Genomic DNA, 19368 nt, shown 5'->3' on the forward strand with positions numbered 1-19368 from the left:
GCAACTGTTGTAAATGACCCACTGGGTTTGCTTTTGTAACTGTGCGCTAAATAAAAACTGAAGCTCGAATTACTAACATGATTTTTTTTGTTGCAGTAGAAACCACTTTTTGCAAATACGTCAATGCTATGACATCCAGACCTCGCGCGCCCACGCAGTTAACGTGAGACAGCAAAATTAAGGTACGGGATTTCAGTCTCTCTGTGAGACAACTACTAGGTTAAGTTGTAAGTGTGGTAAGAATTGTCCAATCTGTCCGTGTGTCAAGGATTGTATTGTGGTCGTACACTTTCACAGCAATCCAGTGCTTGGATTTGTATGATGAGACAACATGTCAGCCGGTATGAAGATCTACTGACCACGGTGAAGAAAAGGAAACTGAGGTGGTACGGACATGTAACGAGAGCAAGCGGATTGTCAAAGACCATCCTCCAAGGTACAGTGCAGGGAAGGAGGAGACGGGGCAGACAGAGTAAAAAGTGGATAGACAACATCGCCGAATGGACCAGTGAAAGTTGTGCCACAACACAGGCCCTTGCTCACGACCGTCAGATGTGGAACCAGTTAAACCAACGCTCATCCATGCAGCGCCCCTAAGACCCCGGTGGGTTACGGGACCAGTAAGCATTAAGCAGTAAGGCAAACTTGAAGTTACAGCCTAGACCAAGTATGGAGTTTTTCAAGTCTCTTGGAAGAAATACCGTCTGCGCTTTTTTTTTTTTTGGTACATAAATTGCGGAGTGTTAACTTCAAGAATTAACTTCGTGTACAGCGACAATGACAATTCGAATGATATTTGGGTCTGTTGGATTAATCACATGGAAAATAACATATAATCAGCAAGTTTTTCTGAGCCTCAAACGTATCCCGTACCTGCACCATTTTAAATGATCTCTATTGTTCGGTATACATTGTACATGTTCTTACGTGAACTTAAGAGTTTAATCACATTTGGAATCAGTCGCAAGTTTATCACCCAGCCATCCAAGTTCAGGTCGAGTGAAAGCTTTTCGAAGAAACCGTGACGAAGCCGCTCTTGTGTCAACGTTCACCGCTTTTATTTGTGATCTGACTTGTTATCAGGGTGACCGTAAGGTCATGACTAAATTGTGCTAAATGCACTTCAAAAATCTGTCAGATTTGTCAAAAATCTGCCAAATTCCACCGAATTACTCGAAATACACTTAAAATACTTTGAATCACATGCAGATGTTGTAATATTGCCTTAATGAATTAAAAGTTCAAATTTATAAACAATTTATAGCCACATAAAGATAATATGAAATTGCGTAAATTTCAGGCACAACGCAGTTGCGTCAGTGAACCTCAACACCCAGACCAGGCAACCTGCCCTATTTTGCAGGGGTTTGTTTGAAAAAAAAGATTGAAGCTTTTGCAACCAAATGTACAATTTTTTTAGGAAAATTTGCTGTTTTTCTGTCAAGTTATTCTGCCAGGAATCTGCCCAAAAAATCCATTTTGTCAAATTGTCTGTCAAACTCGTTTTTTTTTTCAAAGTTAGCCGAAAATTGGCTAAAACGGTCACTCTGCTTGTTATTTTATTTGATAACATATATTTGAGATAATTTGCCATTCCCAGCATGTTAAATTCCCAGCAAAGTTAACTCTTAAAGAGTTAACCTTTGACCGTTTTTGAATCGTGCGCTGAATATTCGACGACAAAATCTGTGGACTTACTGCCAATTATCGTTATATGCTACAAAAACACCCTGATAGACCAAATTGTTGTGTACTGGTTGACCCAAATTCATTGTTCCAAATTATCCTGGTTCAGCTTCTATGCATGAACGTTTCCTAATTCCTATCTTCAAAATCTACATGACAACGAAAGTGATTATTTATTAATCCATAAGCTGCGGTAAAGAATTCTAAAGAACGATAGCTGGACAATTAACAATAATTGGGTCATTTAACAATGGGCTATTTCTGTCGGTGAAATTCTGTCACAGATTGAGAGCGACTTATAGCGATCCGATAACAAATATATATCGTGTGCTTCTTTTAATCTGTCAAAGACACTGAACACAATGTTCTGTTTTTCCAACGCAGACGCGTTTTTTTTTTCTTTCACGAGAAAGAGATTTGGCTTAAGCATTGTCATAAGTAATAGTCTTACAGCTGCCATTTGCTGCAGAATGTTTTTTCCCTTAATTATCGATCACTAAGCTACGCTGTGTAGTAACTATTAGAACGGGCTTGGTTTCGAGACTGGTCTTTCCAGAACTAACTCTGCCGCCATGGATGGAGCACGTTATCAGAAGGGCTCCTCTAAAGCAGGACTTGCCTTGAGTATGGCGATCGTGTTCTTCGTTTTTACCAGTTTTAGGCCTATACTGAAGGTATCTGGAGAAACCACTTGCACTCGGCAGCCATTGTCACAAACGTTCGTTGCTGCTGAAAATCGAGCACTGAGAAATGCCACAATATGGTCAGGTTCGGTTGGTAGTCGTGTCACTTGTGTCAGCAAGTGTCACTCGTTGCCTGCGTGCAAATCGGCCAACTTCTATCAACCCAGCGGAGTATGTGATCTGAATAATGCCACACGAACCGATGTTCCCAATAACTTCGTTGCAGACTACGCGAGGGTGTACTTTGATGGTAATGGAGACACATCTAAGTTGTCTGTTGCAGCTAATAGCGATTGCCAGAGTTAACTAAAGGCAGGTTACAGCGTGAGCGGTATCTATACGATATTCCCCGCGGGATTTGCAGATGGTTTGAGGGTGTACTGCGACATGGAGACCGACGGTGGAGGCTGGCTTGTCATTCAGAGGCGTCAGGATGGCAGTGTTGACTTTTACCGCGGATGGGTTGACTACCGCGTGGGCTTTGGGGACTTGGCTGGTGAGTTTTGGCTCGGCAACGACAACTTGCGCACCTTGAGTGATTCTTCTGGATCTTGGGATCTTCGAATCGATTTGGAGGACTGGGATGGTAACACAACCTGGGCCGAGTACGGAAATTTCCGGATCATCTCTGGACAAGATTACCGTCTGAGTTTTGATTCGTACAATGCTAACAGCACGGCCAGAAACTCATTGGCTAACCACAATCACCAGCCGTTTTCAACAAAGGACAAGGACAATGACTCTCATAATAATCTTAACTGCGCAGAAGATGAGAAAGGAGCTTGGTGGTACATTTGGTGTTCTGATTCAAACCTGAACGGTATTTATTTTTATGCGCCTTCACATATAAATTTTCAAGGCATCATTTGGAGTTCTTGGAAAGGATATTCCTACTCGCTGAAAAAATGTGGCATGAAAATTCGACGTAGTATGGACTATTTACAGGCTGCTTAAATATTATTACTATATATACCTCATGAATATTCATCGTGCAGCCTTGGCATTTCATTTGTCCATTCCAGCAACTCAACTGTGTGAAAGTTTTTACTATTTCCCCGCCTCTCCGCATGCGCGCGTGACGCGCAAACAAACTATGGAGGTACCGGTACTATCACACACCTGGGTCGCAACCTTAGATTTTGTTCCAGTGTAGTACTGTGTTTTCTTTTACCAACGACGCCTGGGCTATAGTCTGTGTAATAGAACACGGCGAATTCCGTGGTCACGCGCTTTGTATAATGTTACGTGATATGGGGCCGGTTGTTGTTGTATTACAATGGAGCTATTAAACACTCCATGGTATTACAAAGCACTGCATTCGAATTGACCAATCAAACCATTTAGTCCTGATTTGGGAATGAAATTACGTCACGATTTAGTCAAGTCAACTTCGATTGGCGTGTGCGTGGCTTGAATAAACTTGCACGTCAGGAGATGTCAGACGTTATACAGGATTTGGCTCCGTGGATAACGGGTGATACTCAGACTAGGGCTTTATGTGCGTACCCTGGAGATCACCGGTGAGGACATCCAATTGTTTGTGCCAGTCTAGTCCAAAATGATCCCATAGCACAGTGGGCGCTGCCTATCAAAATGGCGACCGGTGGTGTTCGCTTTGTAATTTCTAACGAGGAAGAACTGGATGAAATAATTAAAATAATGACACAATAACAATTTTCTATTCTGTTTGTCAATATTTCAGTTTTTTTCAAATACTGCAAAATCAAAAACATGGTTGAATGGACCAATGAAATATCGCAGCTGCCTGATGAATATTTATGAGGTATGGTTAAACAGGAAAGAGGCAATGATAGTTGCTCTCTACCTGTTCGACTGCAGTAAATTCAGTTTCAAAGACTTTATAGGGCTCTGACGATGAATACATCGGTATTTCAATAGTAAATTTCGCGTACGATTTATACTTTCTTATAACTATTCAAGTACAATTCACTCTTACTAAGTAAAATCATTCAAGTTTTGACGGTGATATTTCTTTTCATCTTAAATCACATTGATTTTCACATTGATTTCCAAGTTTCAATTTTGTTTAATTTAGATATTAATACATCTGAATTAGATGTCCTTAACTTAAAAACGTGACTGTGTCAATACGCACGTGCTACTCGATTATTTCCGAAGAATGAAGGGACCAGACGATTTAGAATAAACATCACTCAAATTTTAGATTGAAAAAAACTCTGACAAAATAAACCAATCTAGTCGAACTCTAGAGGAAACTCCATCTATTCGATTGAATGAGTTTCAATCACTAGCGTCTGTTTCAGGCGCTTGGAGCTAATGTTTACTCGAATACATGTGCATTTGTTTTCTTTGAAAACCGTCGTCTACGTTTTCACGAAGAGCCACATATGTCAACAAATACCTTTTTTTATATCGATTTGTTCGCTGTTTGGATTTAAAACATTGTACTTAACCATTTTGACATTTTCTGTAAGCAAAACATCGTTAATTTCCAAATTACATTAATGATGCAAGGGACAGTAATCTCGATAATTGCATTGTGCGTTTTCACAAAGAGCCACATACATTTTTGCCCCTTGAACACGTTCAAAACCTATTGTACGGAAAGGCGTAAAAGCATGTCAACTGAAATTTTCGTTATATCTTTGTTACATTCTCAGCTTTGCGTGCGTACACACTCGCGCCTAACCTATGGAAAAGCACGTTGAACCGAAAGGGCCAAAATGTCACCGAAAATGTAGAAATCTTGAATTTTCGTTTTCACGAAGAGCCATATATCTTTACTCATAATGTTCACAAAATAACTACTGTATTAATTATAATCACTGTGATCACGTAACAATTCAGCTCTCATAGAATTATATGATGGTTTCAATACTGCACAAAGTTGTTGCAAAGTAGTATTTTTGGCAGTTTTAAAGTAGGAGAAACTTCTTTTGCGATTATCTCGAAAACGCTTTTTCTTAAAAATCCACATAATGTGGATCTTCGTGAAAACAGGGACGAAATGAGAGTACTCTCGCAATGTAAAATAGCAAAAACTCACTCAGTGCACTGAATGTAACAATATTGCTGGTAAATTCTGTATTAGTATAGTGCTTGCATCAAATGCCATTATTTTTTAAATGAGCGCTAGATTTCTAACTTTGCCTACCTGACTTTAGAATCGTCAGAAGATGACAGCAAAACGCGTTGTTTGTAGTTCATTGGCGGAATGTTTTTATGAGATATTCCAGCCATCTTTATGAAGAGCAGTGCCTCTTTTTAAATTAAAATGTAGCAAACATCGTATTCTGGTTAAAGACATGTAATAAATAAAAGGTAAATGTAGGAACATACAATGTATGTAAACTGTGCATGAGTAACGGGAGAGGACGAGTGCAGCAGAGTAGTCTTTTCTTTTGAGGTAATCATTTGTTAACCCGTTGCTATGGTTACTTGCTCAAAGATCCAAGTTGATCGATACATTATGAGAACCATCTCCATAGAGGTACGAACACAAACGGGACAATACATCAATGCACTCACTCGTATACGCCACAACACTATGTCTGGTGGTTTGAATCAAGTTTATTGTTTCGGAACGTGCCCGGAGACGAGGAGTAATCGAGCGAGCCAGGAGCGTTGAAGACCGGTGGCTGTCAATATTACGACCAAGGTTCTAATAACATTGATTTATGCCATGGAGATACCTTCACTTGGAAATATTATGTTACGTGTTTCGCTGAAATTCCAACTATCACTTTGCGTTGACGTCAAAATGGAGGAGGTTTGGGTTTTGAGTCGCTCAAGTAGACAGGTACTTGTCACCTGTCTTTGGTAGGAGCATAAAATGCATGTAACTGTGCATGAGTAACTGGAGAGGACGAGTGCGGCAGAATAGCGTTTCCTTTGAGGTAATCATTTGTTAACCAGTTGCTATGGTTACTTGATCAAAGATGAAAGTTGGTCGATAAATCATAAGAACCATCGCTACAGCTAGAGGTATGAACAGAATCGGGACAATACATCATTGTACGTATTCGTATACGTCTCAACGTGATCAATATGTGTGGTGGTTTGAATCAGGTTTATTTGTTTCGGAACGTGCTCGGAGACGAGGAGTAATCGAGCGAGCCAGGAGCGTTGAAGACTGGTGGCTGTCAATATCACGACCAAGGTTCTAATAACAATTGATTGATGCCATGGAGATACCTTCACTTGGAAATATGCTACGTGTTTCGCTGGAATTCCAACTATCACTTTGCGTTGACGGCAAAATGGAGGAGGTTCGGGTTTTGAGTCGCTCACGTAGACAGGTACTTGTCACCTGTCTTTGGTTTTATACTTTCTTTTTAAGCTTGCCCACGTCTCAAGGTACCTCTTGTGGTCATGCACTCTCACAGGAATTCAATGCTGCTGAAAATCGAGCACTAAGAAATGCCACAATTTGGTCGGGTAGAGTTGGTACTCTTGTCGGCTGTGTGAGCCGGTGCCACTCTTGGCAAGCTTGCAAATCAGTCAATTACTTCAAGAACAATCGCAGGTGTGATATGAACAATGTTACGGGAGTCGATGTGCCAAACAATTTGGTTGCAGACTACGGGAGCGTGTACTTCGATGGTCATGGAGGCACACCTGAGGTCTCCGTAGCGGCTTACAGCGATTGCCAGAGTTTACTGAAGGCAGGTTACAGCATGAGCGGTATCTATACGATATTCCCTGCGGGATTCGCAGATGGTCTAAGGGTGTACTGCAACATGGAGACAGACGGTGGAGGCTGGCTTGTCATTCAGAGGCGTCAGGATGGCAGTGTCAACTTCTACCGCGGCTGGGCTGACTACCGCGTGGGCTTTGGGGACTTGGCTGGTGAGTTTTGGCTCGGCAACGACAACTTGCGCACCTTGAGTAATTCTACTGGATCTTGGGACCTTCGAATCGATTTAGAGGACTGGGATGGCAACACGGCCTGGGCCGAGTACGGAGATTTCCGGATCTTAGGAGATGATTACAGTCTGAGTTTTGATTCGTACAATGCGGACAGTACGGCTGGAGACTCACCGACATTCCACAATCATTGGCCATTTTCAACGAGGGACAACGACAATGACTTGGTATCGATCATTAACTGCGCAGAGGACGTGCATGGAGCTTGGTGGTATGTGGCGTGTTCTCAGTCAAACCTGAATGGTTTGTATTTTAACTCATCATGGGAACAGAATGGAGATAGGCGAGGCATAACATGGGTTTTATGGAGGGGTGAACTTTATTCCTTGAAAAAGTGCGATATGAAGACTCGATTAGCAATATGAGATTACTTAAACGCGTTATTTCACTTTGACCGTCAACCTAAAACGACGTGATATATATCCACATTCATTAACAACACCAAATTAAAACAAAAACGCGTAAAGCGTGTCTCCGAATTCACTGTTGTTACCACTTTGAATATTTTTAGGGCATTAAATTTTAGTCAAGATGTGACATGAATGCAAATGCGAACAACCAGCAATTGAACATATTTTGTATGCTTATTATCACGATAAGCACTTAGCAAACAAGATTGTATCAGGTATTCAAACGTTTTTCCACTAATGCCAAAGTTCAATTGCTTGAGCATGCATTACTCGAAAAACAGATTACTGCTATAGACACATTGGTGGAGATGTGACTGAAACTTAATGAATCTGACTACTTTTTTTTATCGGACTTATTTGTTCAGTGTCAAAGCAAAAACACTCTGAATTCTCTCAAATAGCGACCGGATTCAATAAGACAGTTATACCAAAATGCTGTGCAATATATATCGGTGGAATTCAACTACAAGCCGGGACATCGCTTTGGCAAAATCTCTTTACTCTGATGATTAGTTGAATGCGGTGTATAATGAATTCATTTTTTTTAACGATTGATTAGTGAAATTACTAATCAACTATTGCTTTGAAATACTCATGTAACAACAGACTTTCGACGTATGAAAAGCGGCTTATAAAAAGCGACAGAGAACAAATATAGTGGCCAAAAAGGAGACCACTCTGGTGGAGAACCGACGAGTTGGAACTCTGAAGGACGGAGGTTCGACACCAGCCGTAACTGAACTAGAATAAAGGTTATTATTCATTTGTCTGTTTTGAGGTAAGGGTGGACGAGTTCATCCAAAAAAAACCAACATTTTTAGCTAAAACAAACTAACTTCAACTTCGTTAAATAGCTTTGTGTAGTTGAGCAAAAGAATAATGTTCTCCGAGGAATTTTATGAGCTTTTCAGAATGTGGCTTTAGCCGTTTGTTTACTTAGACCGAGATATTTTTGAGCGCTCAGCGCAGGGTTTATTAGTAAGGGAATAAGTGTGTGTTCGGGAGGTATAATAACACTCTGTTTAAGACCGGTTGGAGTCTGGAAGGGTGATAATTACCCGAGGCGAAGCCGAGGTTTATTATCCCCCATCCAGACTCCAACCGGTCTTCGCCTCGGGTAATTATCACCCTTCCAGATTCCAACCGGTCTTAAACAGAGTGTTTAATACCGACCGAACATACATTCCCATTCATAAATACCTTTTTGGTCAAACAAAAATAGTTTCCGTCCAAACATCAAAACAAGTCCAAACTAGACATTGCTAACCATTTTGCTCAACAAATTTGCTTCATGTTGCATCAAACACCCCGCTGACTACAATATGGATTGTCCCTCTAGTTCATGTTGCATCAAACACCACTCTGACTATAATATGGATTGTCCCTCTACAACTCCCTACCTTAAAAAGAGATTGGCGCGCGCGTCGCGCGTACTGAGCGATGGTGCGCAGAATGCACCTGGGCGTTGTGTTGTGAATTTAGGACAATAAAATACTGACTCACTGGTAGTATTGTGCATGCTTATGTACGAGAGTATTATGAACGTTCAACCAAAAAAATATATGTTTAATGATTAAAGGGAATATACATCATTTGCTTTTGCTGTAATTTTCAGAAATGGATGGAATTGGGGGGTTGAAAATATATAGCAAATATAGTTACACTGACTTTTTTGAGGTTTTGGGTTCGAAAATGCTATAAAAACCAAGAAAAACAATCATTTTCCTGTAGTCTGGTTCCCTGACTCCATTTAAGAATAAACAGAGCAGTTTACATATATTGGGGAATTGTAAGGTCAGGGAACTAGTCTAGCTGGCTTGTACCCGTTCATAGGTGTGTAATCGATTGCAAACAAGTGTGATGGTCAACTGGGGCCAGTATTTGGGAAAAAAAGCCAGTTTTTTCCAACGCTGATCGGCCGATCAGCGTTGGAAATTGATACAAAAATACCAGTTTTCTTGAAAATGACAGTATACCAGGTGCCATGATTTTACAGGATGCTTTACACTGTCATTCACTAACAGTCCAGCAAGGTATTTCAAAATGATTTGGTAGTTTTATTTTTTGATGTTTGCCAATGTTGTATTTTCCCTTTAATGTAAACGATTAACATTAATTCATAAACACCTAAGACAGTTTAGCCATTCCTATTGGTCGAAAGCCCGTCACGTGGCCGGTCTTAACGGATGGTAAAGACATGGCTAGCTGGTCTAAAACACTTTTCCAGTGTCACATGAAATTTCGACTCCTAAAAATCCTGTGCCTTTTATTGTTTTATTGGTTGAACATTCACAATCCTCATGTAGGCATGCGCAATACTACCAGTGAGTCAGTATTTTGTAGTCCTTAATTCACAACGAAACGCCCCAGGTGAATGCAATCTGCGCGACACCGCGCAGTACGCGCGACGTGCGCGCCAATCTCCATAAAAGGTCTTGTTTACATCTTATTTGCGAGCTGGACACTCCATTATTTAGCTAGAGGGATGTTCCAAAAACATGAAGTGAACTTGTTGAACAAAATCGGGGTTTTGTGACTGACAATTTTATATTTCTTGAACGAAAAGGTATTTATGAATGGGAATAAATATGTGGTTGGTCGGTATGAATTAGGCTTGGGTAATTATCAGCACCCAGACTCCAAGCGGTCTTAAACAGAGTAATTAAACCTACAAAACATCCCCTTAATAAGATGACAGCATCTCTTAGCTGGCTGTTACTTGCTTGCATAGATATAATGCTAACATTGCTATCACCTTTTGGAGGGAAATATATATATTTTTTTATATAAGGTTTTTAATTAAAAACTGTACAAGAGACGCTTGTAAATGCCAAACGCTATCTACTAGTAATTTTAAATGTTCATTAATATTGTTGTGTCAACACTTACTTTTTATTAAGTCTCGATCGCTTTTGGACCACTCCCATTTAATAATATCGCTGGCAAAATTGTAATTAAATAATCGAATTTGTTTGGTTGGAAAGTAAAACAATATTGGTTGTGTTAATATAAACTTCGTATATTAGTGGTAGTTACTGATTATGTAATTCGTAAAATTAGTCAAAGTTATTGTGAGGTTTGAAGCTATAATTTGATTTGAATGCGATGTACGGTGGCAAGGACCAAGGTTTGGTGTATTTTTTTCTGAGGTGGTAGCTCATAAAATCAGCAATTGAGTCTGAAAAAATTATCATGTATCAATCTGATTGAGCACAGATTAGAAGTATTAACATTATTTGCACAATCTTGCACTTATAGAATCTGGTTCTCCGTGATTCGACAACATAATTTTATCTTGAATTAACGTACATTCAGCCCGAGTTTCAGATGATCGTTTGTAAATCTTCAAATTTGTTGTTGACGTTTTAAAACATATTTACTCAAAACATAGTCCGTGTTCTCTTGTGTTAACTATTTTATATTTTAAAGTTGATTTAGTGCTGCATGCCAACAACTTTAAGTGATGCAGTTCGGTGATTCAGGAAAGAACGTTTCAGTTATATCGTAATGAATGGTAACCTTTACATATTGATTCAAGTGATCAACGTTCAGAAAGTTGTCTACATTTTCAATTCTGCAAGGATATGAAGTAAACTTTATTTTCATTTTTGCGCGACAGGTTAAAAATATTGTTTTCTTTTTAGCGGCAGACAAAGCTGGTTTATTAATTTTGATATTTATAGAACTCTTCGATTGAGTAAGATTCGAATACTGAAAGATAATGCATGTAAAGCAAACTGTATCTTTTTAATTTTACATTTTAATGTGGTATCGAGCATGACTTATCACCAAGCCTGGATTGCTTTTGAACCACACCACTTAAACAATCTTGCTTGCAAAACTGAAATCAGAAATTTGACAAGTCAAGGGGTTAGTTTTGTCAGAAAGTCACTTCTGTTTTGGAATAGTAAAACTGGTACGTGACAGTTAATGATTAGGCAATTCGTCAACTTTCTTCGAAATTATGAACATGGTCGAAGGTATAATTTGTTTTGAATGCGATTAATGCTCGCAAGTACTGTTGTTTGGTGTTTATCTATGGCGGTAAATCGTACAGAAGATAAAGAGTGAAAAAAAATGTCATATATCAATCTAATTGTGCACGTTTTATAAGTCTAAATATTGTTCGCACTAGCCTTGCATTGTACATTGCTTTCGCGATTTTTTAAGATTAGCTTTGGCAAGATGGTAGTTTTGTAAAGGTTTTCTTACCTATTTTAATACTTGTATCACACAAATTACCAGAAACGAAATTCGATGACAACAATATTGATATGAATGACAAACACAATAAATAAAATAATTGCTTTATTCAAATCATTGCCCATCACCACATAAGACGAGTTTACCGAATTTAGGACGAATCGGAATGCTTCCAACTGAAATATGCTGCATTTATTTTTACTAGATTTTGTTGATCAGACCAAATTTGGTTAACAAAATAGCTCATAGTTGAATAAGACAGTTGTACCAAAATGACGTGCAATAAATATTGATGAAAATCAACTTATTTATAAACTACAAACCAGGACATCGCTCGTGCAAAATCTCGAACGAACTTTTTAGTAACAGGTGTATCGTAATGTATGGTAACGTTTACAATGCTGCAAGGATATGAAGTAAACTTTATTTTCACTGGTTAAAACTATATTATTTGTTTGGGCGGCAGACAAAGCTGTTATATTAATTGTGATATTTAAACCCCCTTGAATGAGTTGCGATTTGAAAACTGTAAAATAATGCCTAAAAAGAGCAAACTATATCTAAATGTTAATATGGTATTGAACATGACTTATCACCAAACCTCGATTGCTTTCAAACCAAACAACTTCAATATTCCTGCTTGCAAAACGGAAAGTAGACATTTGACAAGTAAAGGGATTAGTTTTCTGGGAAGATTACTGCTGGTAAGAATTGCTTTAGATTGTAAAGTTTGTTGTTGGCTTGAATGCAACGTGCACTAGCAAGAGCAATTGGTGGTAGCTCATACAAAAGCTATGGCGTGAAAACAATGTCATGTGTAATTTTCATATTTTCATGTTTATGTGTAGTTCTTTTTTTGTTGTTGCTATAATTATTACCAAATTTAGTGGTTGTTAAAAATATTGTTCGACAAATTATTCAATGGGACTTCTTTTCTTAAGCTGCAGAGGAGATATCATTATGACTCAATCCTGTCACATTTTAGGTGAACGTTTGTGATTTCTCAAATTTTAGCTGACTTTTCAATTACTTAAAACAGATTCGGAGTTCTCTAGATCTTAGAAGTGTGATACGTGTTATAGCTTTTGAAGTTGATTCAAATAGTCACTCGCAGCGCGGGACATATGAAATTGTTAGTTTTTTTTTCAGGCCAGAAAGTTCGAGTATCTGTTTGCCCTTTTCTTTTCGTTTTATCAATATCGAGGTTTTTTTTCTAAGGCGGCAGAACGCTTTGCCCCAATCTATAACAAATTAGCGGAGGTTTCCTACTGACACTCGTTCAAATGGGCCATGTTTTGTCGTCTGTGACCTTGAAAAACGAACTCTCCGTGGCAAAATCTTGGTGGCGCAGTGCATTGTGAATCGCCCAAATTGAATCTTTAGCGGCAGTAGTGGGGCTATTAAAGTCAAATAGCTGATACAATGTTACTAAAGCATGAAACTTCTCATGTTGGTTCTTCACTAAACTCATCATTAAGACCTACATTATAAGATTATGGAGCAGTATCGAGACAGCCTAGTTCAAAATCGCTCATATTATCCCGGACTGGGAGCTTGAGTGCTGAAAAACATGCAAAATGATAGCATGAAGTCTCAAACAATTTCATTTGGCAAAAAAAGGTCCTCAGTATTTCACCAACCAAGTTTGAAGATTCAATTCATTTTTTTAAGGGATAATTGTCTTCAATATGTTGCACATTATGAGGAAATGTGTACAAATAGAGACTATAGGCCTACCAGACATGCCAGATGTTTCTCTTTTGTTGGCACAGTTGATTCAGCACTAGATACTGATGGGTTGTTGTACTGTTGTTTCAGGTGCAATGTAATTGTCTTATATTGCATGTTTTCAACAAGACTTACCACGCCCACTTGTGGTCAACATGCAAATTGAGGTCAAAGTAAACATAAGTACAGTACGTGTATGACTCCACCCCGCTAGTTTAGTTGAATAATACAAAAGCGTGTGATGTTACTACCCCTGTCATGCGAGCTTATAATCATTCCTGAATCCATGTCATCTCCCAAGTTTGGGCACAACCATATTTGGAAGTCCAGTTGGCTCCCAGATAAACTCAACCATAAAAGTATGTAACGAAAAGAAACAAAAACATTCCAGTTACGCTGGACATTTGCAGCAAGATGGGTAATATACAGTTATACCAATTGCCAATCTACTTTGAAGACAGTAGTCTCATCTCCTGATCATTCGAGTTGTCCTCCGAAGAAAAAGCCTCGCGTGGTTCCCGCCTCCTACAAGGTAAATACAAATCAGAATGTACAAGTTTTTAAGAGGAGCCAGATTTACCTTTTGCTTGTATAATGTTCAAGATTGCAAATTTCACTTAATGAAAAGACTTTTTAACTTACAATTGTCCAGAGTAATGTCAGTGGATATTACATTTTGAGTGAGAAAACTCGTGACTCAAATGTGTACGTTGCAGACAAATCTCAAGTCTGTGTCCAATATGAATATTCTTTCGGAAACGCACAGAATTGTGGGTTAGTCAAACTGAAGTGTCACGTGCGGAAATGAACGCTGTGTCATATGAAAATTAGACTCCAATGAAAATCGGTTTCCTTTTATACCCACTGGTTAAACCCCGCGTGTACGTGTGCACAATAAGCACTGGCTGTTGCAAGAATAAGTCTTGCATGAATGCAGGAAAGTCTTGCACTGAAGAAATCGATTAAAACGATCCCTGTCAGACCTTAAAAAGGCGACGCCGAAAAATGTGACTCCGAAAAATGCGACGCCGGTGGCACATAATATGGCAAAAACATGTTGGCCAATTGTCGAGAAAAACAGACAAATCAGACCAACCGATCCGACCATCAAGTATTAAGTAATATGTAGAAGCTTCTGTCAGAGCTTATATCATAAAAGAGTCTTAAATTCACACTTCACCGGCTTAAATGACCTTTGTTTGAGGAAGTCATACGTTGTTTCCAATCACGGTGGTCCATTCTGACCTCGTTCTCCATAAATTGTCTCATGAGGGCGCTATCAGCCGCTATATACCGTCATTATTCGTTCGGCTTGTGCTTGTGGATAAAGGTATGCAAGATTTCAAGTCTGTGTTTATATTGACAAATACAATCGACTGCCGTTATAACGAGCTCGGTCATAACGATATCCCGACTGTAACGAACACATTCTCCCAGTCCCGATCAATGTGTGTATATAACTATTGGGACATATTTGGTTATTACGTGCACGGACATAACGAGACTTCGACTGTTACGACGATTTTGGCCGACCCAATGCGAGGAAAAGCATTGTTCTCAACCCATTTACAACGACAGCTTTTCAGAACTACGGGCATTATATTGCAGCTTGTCAACGACAGACCTTTTGTCCCAAAACGGGTATATGCTCCCGTCTTCCAATTCAAGCAACACACTTCAGCTTCACCCATCAATGTACCTTTGTAAAGACTTCCACACAGCGTTATTTTCATCTCGCCGATCTGTATAAATAAATTCAATAGAACTGTGATAATCGCCGCAGTGGACGGCTGGTCTAGTCGCTAATCCCCCGCTGCGGTTTCCCTTAGCAGGACCAGGGTTTGAAGTTTGCTTACGACTGCGGTACCACGTTTCTAGATTATTAAAAACGGAAAATAGGGGCGCTCAGGAGATAAGTGTTGACATTGTAAGGACTAACCTATATAGTACTGCCTCCTTTTACGTTCTCAGTGTTTATGTGCAACCTACCCTTTTCCGCATCGAAACTCCCAGATGCCAAAAAGACACGTGATGATCAAAACAGCGAAAGAGGTACAAGCGATGGTCATAATCGAATAGCCGAACCCGTAATACTCTGTGATGACGCCCCCTAGCAACGGGCCCGTCAATGAGCTAATCGGATAAATCAAAATGTATTTGTGTCCATTTCTGGTGGTCATTCAAGAGATATACACTATCTTTAGTATGAAAGAAATTACTGTATTTGTGGGATGATACACATATTAAAGGGAAAATACAACATTTGCAAACATCAAAAAATAAAACTACCAAATCAATTTGAAATACCTTGCTGGACTGTTAGTGAATGACAGTGTAAAGCATCCTGTAAAATCATGGCACCTGGTATACTGTCATTTTCAAGAAAAGTATTTAAAGGTATTTTTGTATCAATTTCCAACGCTGGTCGGCCGACCAGCGTTGGAAAAGACTGGCTTTATTTTCAAATACTGGCCCCAATTGACAATTGCACTTGTTTGCAATCGATTACACACCTATGAACGGGTACAAGCCAGCTAGACTGGTTCCCTGACCTTACAGTTCCCCAATGTATGTAAACTGCTCTGTTTCTTCTTATATGGAGTTAGGGAACCAGACTACGGGAAATTGATTGTTTTTCTTGGTTTTTATAGTATTTTCGGACCCAAAACCTCAAAAAAGTCAGTGTAACTATATTTTCTATATATTTCCAACCCCCCAATTCCATCCTTTTCTGAAAATTACTGCAAAAGCAAATGATGTATATTCCCTTTAAAGGCCAATGGAAAAAGTATGTAACCAAATTATTGTATCAACTGTTCCTTTTTCTCATGTTTTGTTAAGTTTACTTATACAGGTACTATGTAACTATGTTGGCAGCATGAAGAAGGAGGAGAAGGAGCATGTGGAGAACATGGTCGTATCTAAATAAAAAAAATCTTTAGCAAAATGCATTCGGTGCACGAACTGTAGGTGGCACTATTTGGCCAAGTTGCAAAGGAAGTACACACTGCGCAAGCGGGATTTTTTGGCTCAAACTTTCGGCCAAACCGAGGCTGTGTAAGCTTTCACCATTGATTTACACTGGCGACTTTTCCCCCTTGCTTGGTAAATCCTTATCAGAAAAAAAAGAGAGCACGAGGACCTCGCTTTCAGCAAACAGCGCCACCAACGGTGGCTTATTGACCCTCTTACCCGAGTGCGTACGCACTGTTCCAAAGGCCAGATATAACAGCAGTCAATCCTAATCCACTCGGTATGCCATACCACCTGTAGGATTGAGGTTATACATTGTATTAATCCAATCAATTGAAAACTTCTGTTTTCACAAGTACAATAGTGTAACTTCTGTACAAGCTTTACTGAGCTACTTGGACTTGTTATTCATCCTGTTGATTTTTTTAAACAAAAAACAGCAGCCTATTACATATATACATTAAACACAAAGTGAGCAAAAAAAAGGCATTCCATATCTCTGAATTAAATATGCATATCATATGCATATCACTCTGAACGAGTGCATCATTTTTTTGACCAAGTCCAATTTGGTTTTAAGGACATTTAAACACTGATGGCTGTTATTTCTGTTTTTGTTTTTGCTTTTTTTTTTAGAATGTTTTTTTTTCAGCAGTTTTCTGTGCTTCAGTTATGTAGCAATAATGTGTTATTATAAACGGCTACAAGAGTTAAAAACAAACAGTGTAGTAATTGCACTTACTCTGCAGAACGTAACATGTCTACGAACGTTGGAGTAGCCAACATGGAAAACGTTGCGGCTGCGATGGGTATGGTAACGCCAGGAAGTACCCCAGTCCTGTAGGAGATACGTTTCAGGTGTGTAAACGTTTTCCGAGCTGTTCCGACTGATAATTATACAGGAACGTTCGCAAATGTGTTAAAACAGGAACGTTACTTAACGATCTGAAAACTCTTCCGCGTTTTGTGACTAACGTGTTTTGTTCGTAAAGGAAATAACTTTTTTTGGTTCATACTGCTGAAAACACCGAGTTTTCCCATATAAGAACGTTTGCTATAACGCACCAGTTCTGGACGGAACGCTGCGTGAGGCGTTTCGAGGTGTTCCTAACATTAACCGATTTTTGAAGGGTAAACTTACACAGGCAAGTGCAAAATCTGTGGTAGCCCTAACAGCAGAAACAGTCCCCCGCTGCTGGATGCACCTACTACAATCAGTGTTCTAGCGCATTTCTGACATGAGGAAATCAAAATTTTCAAATTAATTAACACAAAAAGTCCCAGTTTTAATATTGAGCTTTTTCTTATAATTGTTATTATTATTATCAGTATGAAGTTATATCCTTCAAATTAGGTTTTTGCCCTTCACCACTTATAATAGTTTATGCGGTACCTGCTGCTATGTACAACAGATCCAAACCAGCCAACCGATCCAGTTAGCTCGGTGGTCGAGTGGTAAGACATCTGCACTAGAAAGCAGGAGGTCGTGGGTTCGAGTCCCACCCGAGTCATTTTTTTCCAACTCTCACTGGGAGGTAACACACTGAATATACAGTGTTTAAACGTCGGTGAAGGGCAAAAACCTAATTTGATTGATATCACCCCAACGCAAAATTCCATCTAATTATAATAAGTTACATCCTGCTACAAAATAATCTCGAACATTTTGTGTCAAATTCGGAGCGATGCATTGTCTTTCCATTGTCATTGAAAGTAACGTCTTAGCACACACACACAAGCCCTGCCGATTAACGTTTGCTCTTACCTTTGCGTCCGCAATGGCACCCCAGATCACTGAGAATAAGCCGTAGCCCAAACCCAAGCTAACAAAGAGCAGACTTATCGCCATCACACTAAAGTTAAGCTATCAAGAAGAAAGTGTTAATCAAATAAAATGTGTATAGAAAAAAATATCTTCAAAAGTATTTTACGGGAAACTTTCGAGTAGGGATGGACTCTTCCTGCCTGTTAATCAAACAGTGCGCATTGACCAATTCGATCACGACTTTTGTGGTCACGTGACAACATAAGCGCGGTTAAACTCGGTAACAAGGACAGACAATTTACACACACCGAAGGTGATATCATCAAAACTCTGAATGGCCCATTTTAACGTTGCCACTTAAACAGACCTTGCATATCTTAATTAAAAAAAAGGTTATTTGAAAAAAATGTCAATTTTGTCTCCATTACCTCGTCCAGAAAAATTGCCAGAGTTGGCTGCAGGGACGCGTAGGCTGCAAAGCCAACAAAGTTGGCGAATAAAGCAATCCAGACGGCAGGTATGCTGAGCACTCGGCTCACAGAACCAGACTCCTCAGCCTCGTTCCCTGATCAGAAATGGTAAATAACATTGCACGGAGTCGGCAGGGAACAACAACCTGAATCTGGCGCCCAATTTGGTCTGGTACCCCCATGTACGATTAATGCAAATACAAATTTGGTGCTTTACGTGTTTTATTTAATCACTGATGTCCGGGGTTATAATCTGATGCTAACTGCAGCTTAACATTGATTGGTCATTTTTTTCAGCCAATGAGGGCGCTGTCTTCCCATTAGGGCGGTAAAACAACAGACGTGAATCCAAGATTGCTTGAGGTAAGTTTACACGGATTCGGGAATTGCATCTTCGCCCACGAGTTTGGCACCATTTTGTACCTCATATTTTATAGATCGTCAGTTGCAGCGCATCTATTGAGGTGTGTGGTTTTGTTCAACAGGGACACTACGCTTGAGTAAACCAAAACCTCAAAGATGGCCACTGAATGCAATCGCTC

General features: G+C 39.4%; 3 protein-coding genes across 3 annotated transcripts; 2 read left to right on the top strand and 1 right to left on the bottom strand.

The window, feature by feature from the left end:
- The first annotated feature begins 321 nt into the window (after positions 1-321).
- On the top strand, positions 322-3421 carry LOC119725081 (ficolin-1-like). Its single transcript, XM_038196443.1, has 2 exons — positions 322-547; positions 2686-3421. The coding sequence occupies exons 1-2, from the start codon at positions 322-324 to the stop codon at positions 3321-3323; spliced, it is 864 nt and encodes a 287-aa protein (XP_038052371.1). The 3' UTR covers positions 3324-3421.
- Positions 3422-6883: 3462 nt separating this feature from the next.
- Positions 6884-8437, top strand: LOC119725082 (ficolin-3-like). Its single transcript, XM_038196444.1, has 2 exons — positions 6884-7520; positions 8313-8437. Exons 1-2 carry the CDS (start codon positions 6884-6886, stop codon positions 8435-8437), a joined length of 762 nt encoding a protein of 253 aa, XP_038052372.1.
- A 4756-nt stretch (positions 8438-13193) lies between these two features.
- LOC119724460 lies at positions 13194-18464 on the bottom strand. Its single transcript, XM_038195520.1, has 6 exons — positions 18357-18464; positions 17733-17824; positions 17334-17429; positions 16811-16885; positions 15608-15751; positions 13194-14143 (listed from the first exon to the last, which is right to left on the bottom strand). The coding sequence occupies exons 1-6, from the start codon at positions 18438-18440 to the stop codon at positions 14065-14067; spliced, it is 570 nt and encodes a 189-aa protein (XP_038051448.1). The 5' UTR covers positions 18441-18464; the 3' UTR covers positions 13194-14064.
- Positions 18465-19368: the final 904 nt, after the last annotated feature.

Source organism: Patiria miniata, unplaced genomic scaffold, assembly GCF_015706575.1.
Source record: "Patiria miniata isolate m_02_andy unplaced genomic scaffold, ASM1570657v1 HiC_scaffold_18, whole genome shotgun sequence".
Lineage (NCBI taxonomy): Eukaryota > Metazoa > Echinodermata > Asteroidea > Valvatida > Asterinidae > Patiria > Patiria miniata.

What these genes read in the sequence shown, in the direction of transcription:
- LOC119724460 (XM_038195520.1), bottom strand. Translation starts at nt 18,440, where the DNA reads ATGGCGATAAGTCTGCTCTTTGTTAGCTTGGGTTTGGGCTACGGCTTA. An exon ending in GTGCCATTGCGGACGCAAAG is followed by an intron (nt 17,825 to 18,356) that starts GTAAGAGCAAAC and finishes TCCTCATGTCAG; the next exon opens with AAATGCGCTAGAACACTGAT. An exon ending in CAGATTTTGCACTTGCCTGT is followed by an intron (nt 17,430 to 17,732) that starts GTAAGTTTACCC and finishes TATCTCCTACAG; the next exon opens with GACTGGGGTACTTCCTGGCG.
- LOC119725082 (XM_038196444.1), top strand. Translation starts at nt 6,884, where the DNA reads ATGAACAATGTTACGGGAGTCGATGTGCCAAACAATTTGGTTGCAGAC. An exon ending in TTCTCAGTCAAACCTGAATG is followed by an intron (nt 7,521 to 8,312) that starts GTTTGTATTTTA and finishes ACGTATGAAAAG; the next exon opens with CGGCTTATAAAAAGCGACAG.
- LOC119725081 (XM_038196443.1), top strand. Translation starts at nt 322, where the DNA reads ATGAGACAACATGTCAGCCGGTATGAAGATCTACTGACCACGGTGAAG. An exon ending in ACAGGCCCTTGCTCACGACC is followed by an intron (nt 548 to 2,685) that starts GTCAGATGTGGA and finishes AACTAAAGGCAG; the next exon opens with GTTACAGCGTGAGCGGTATC.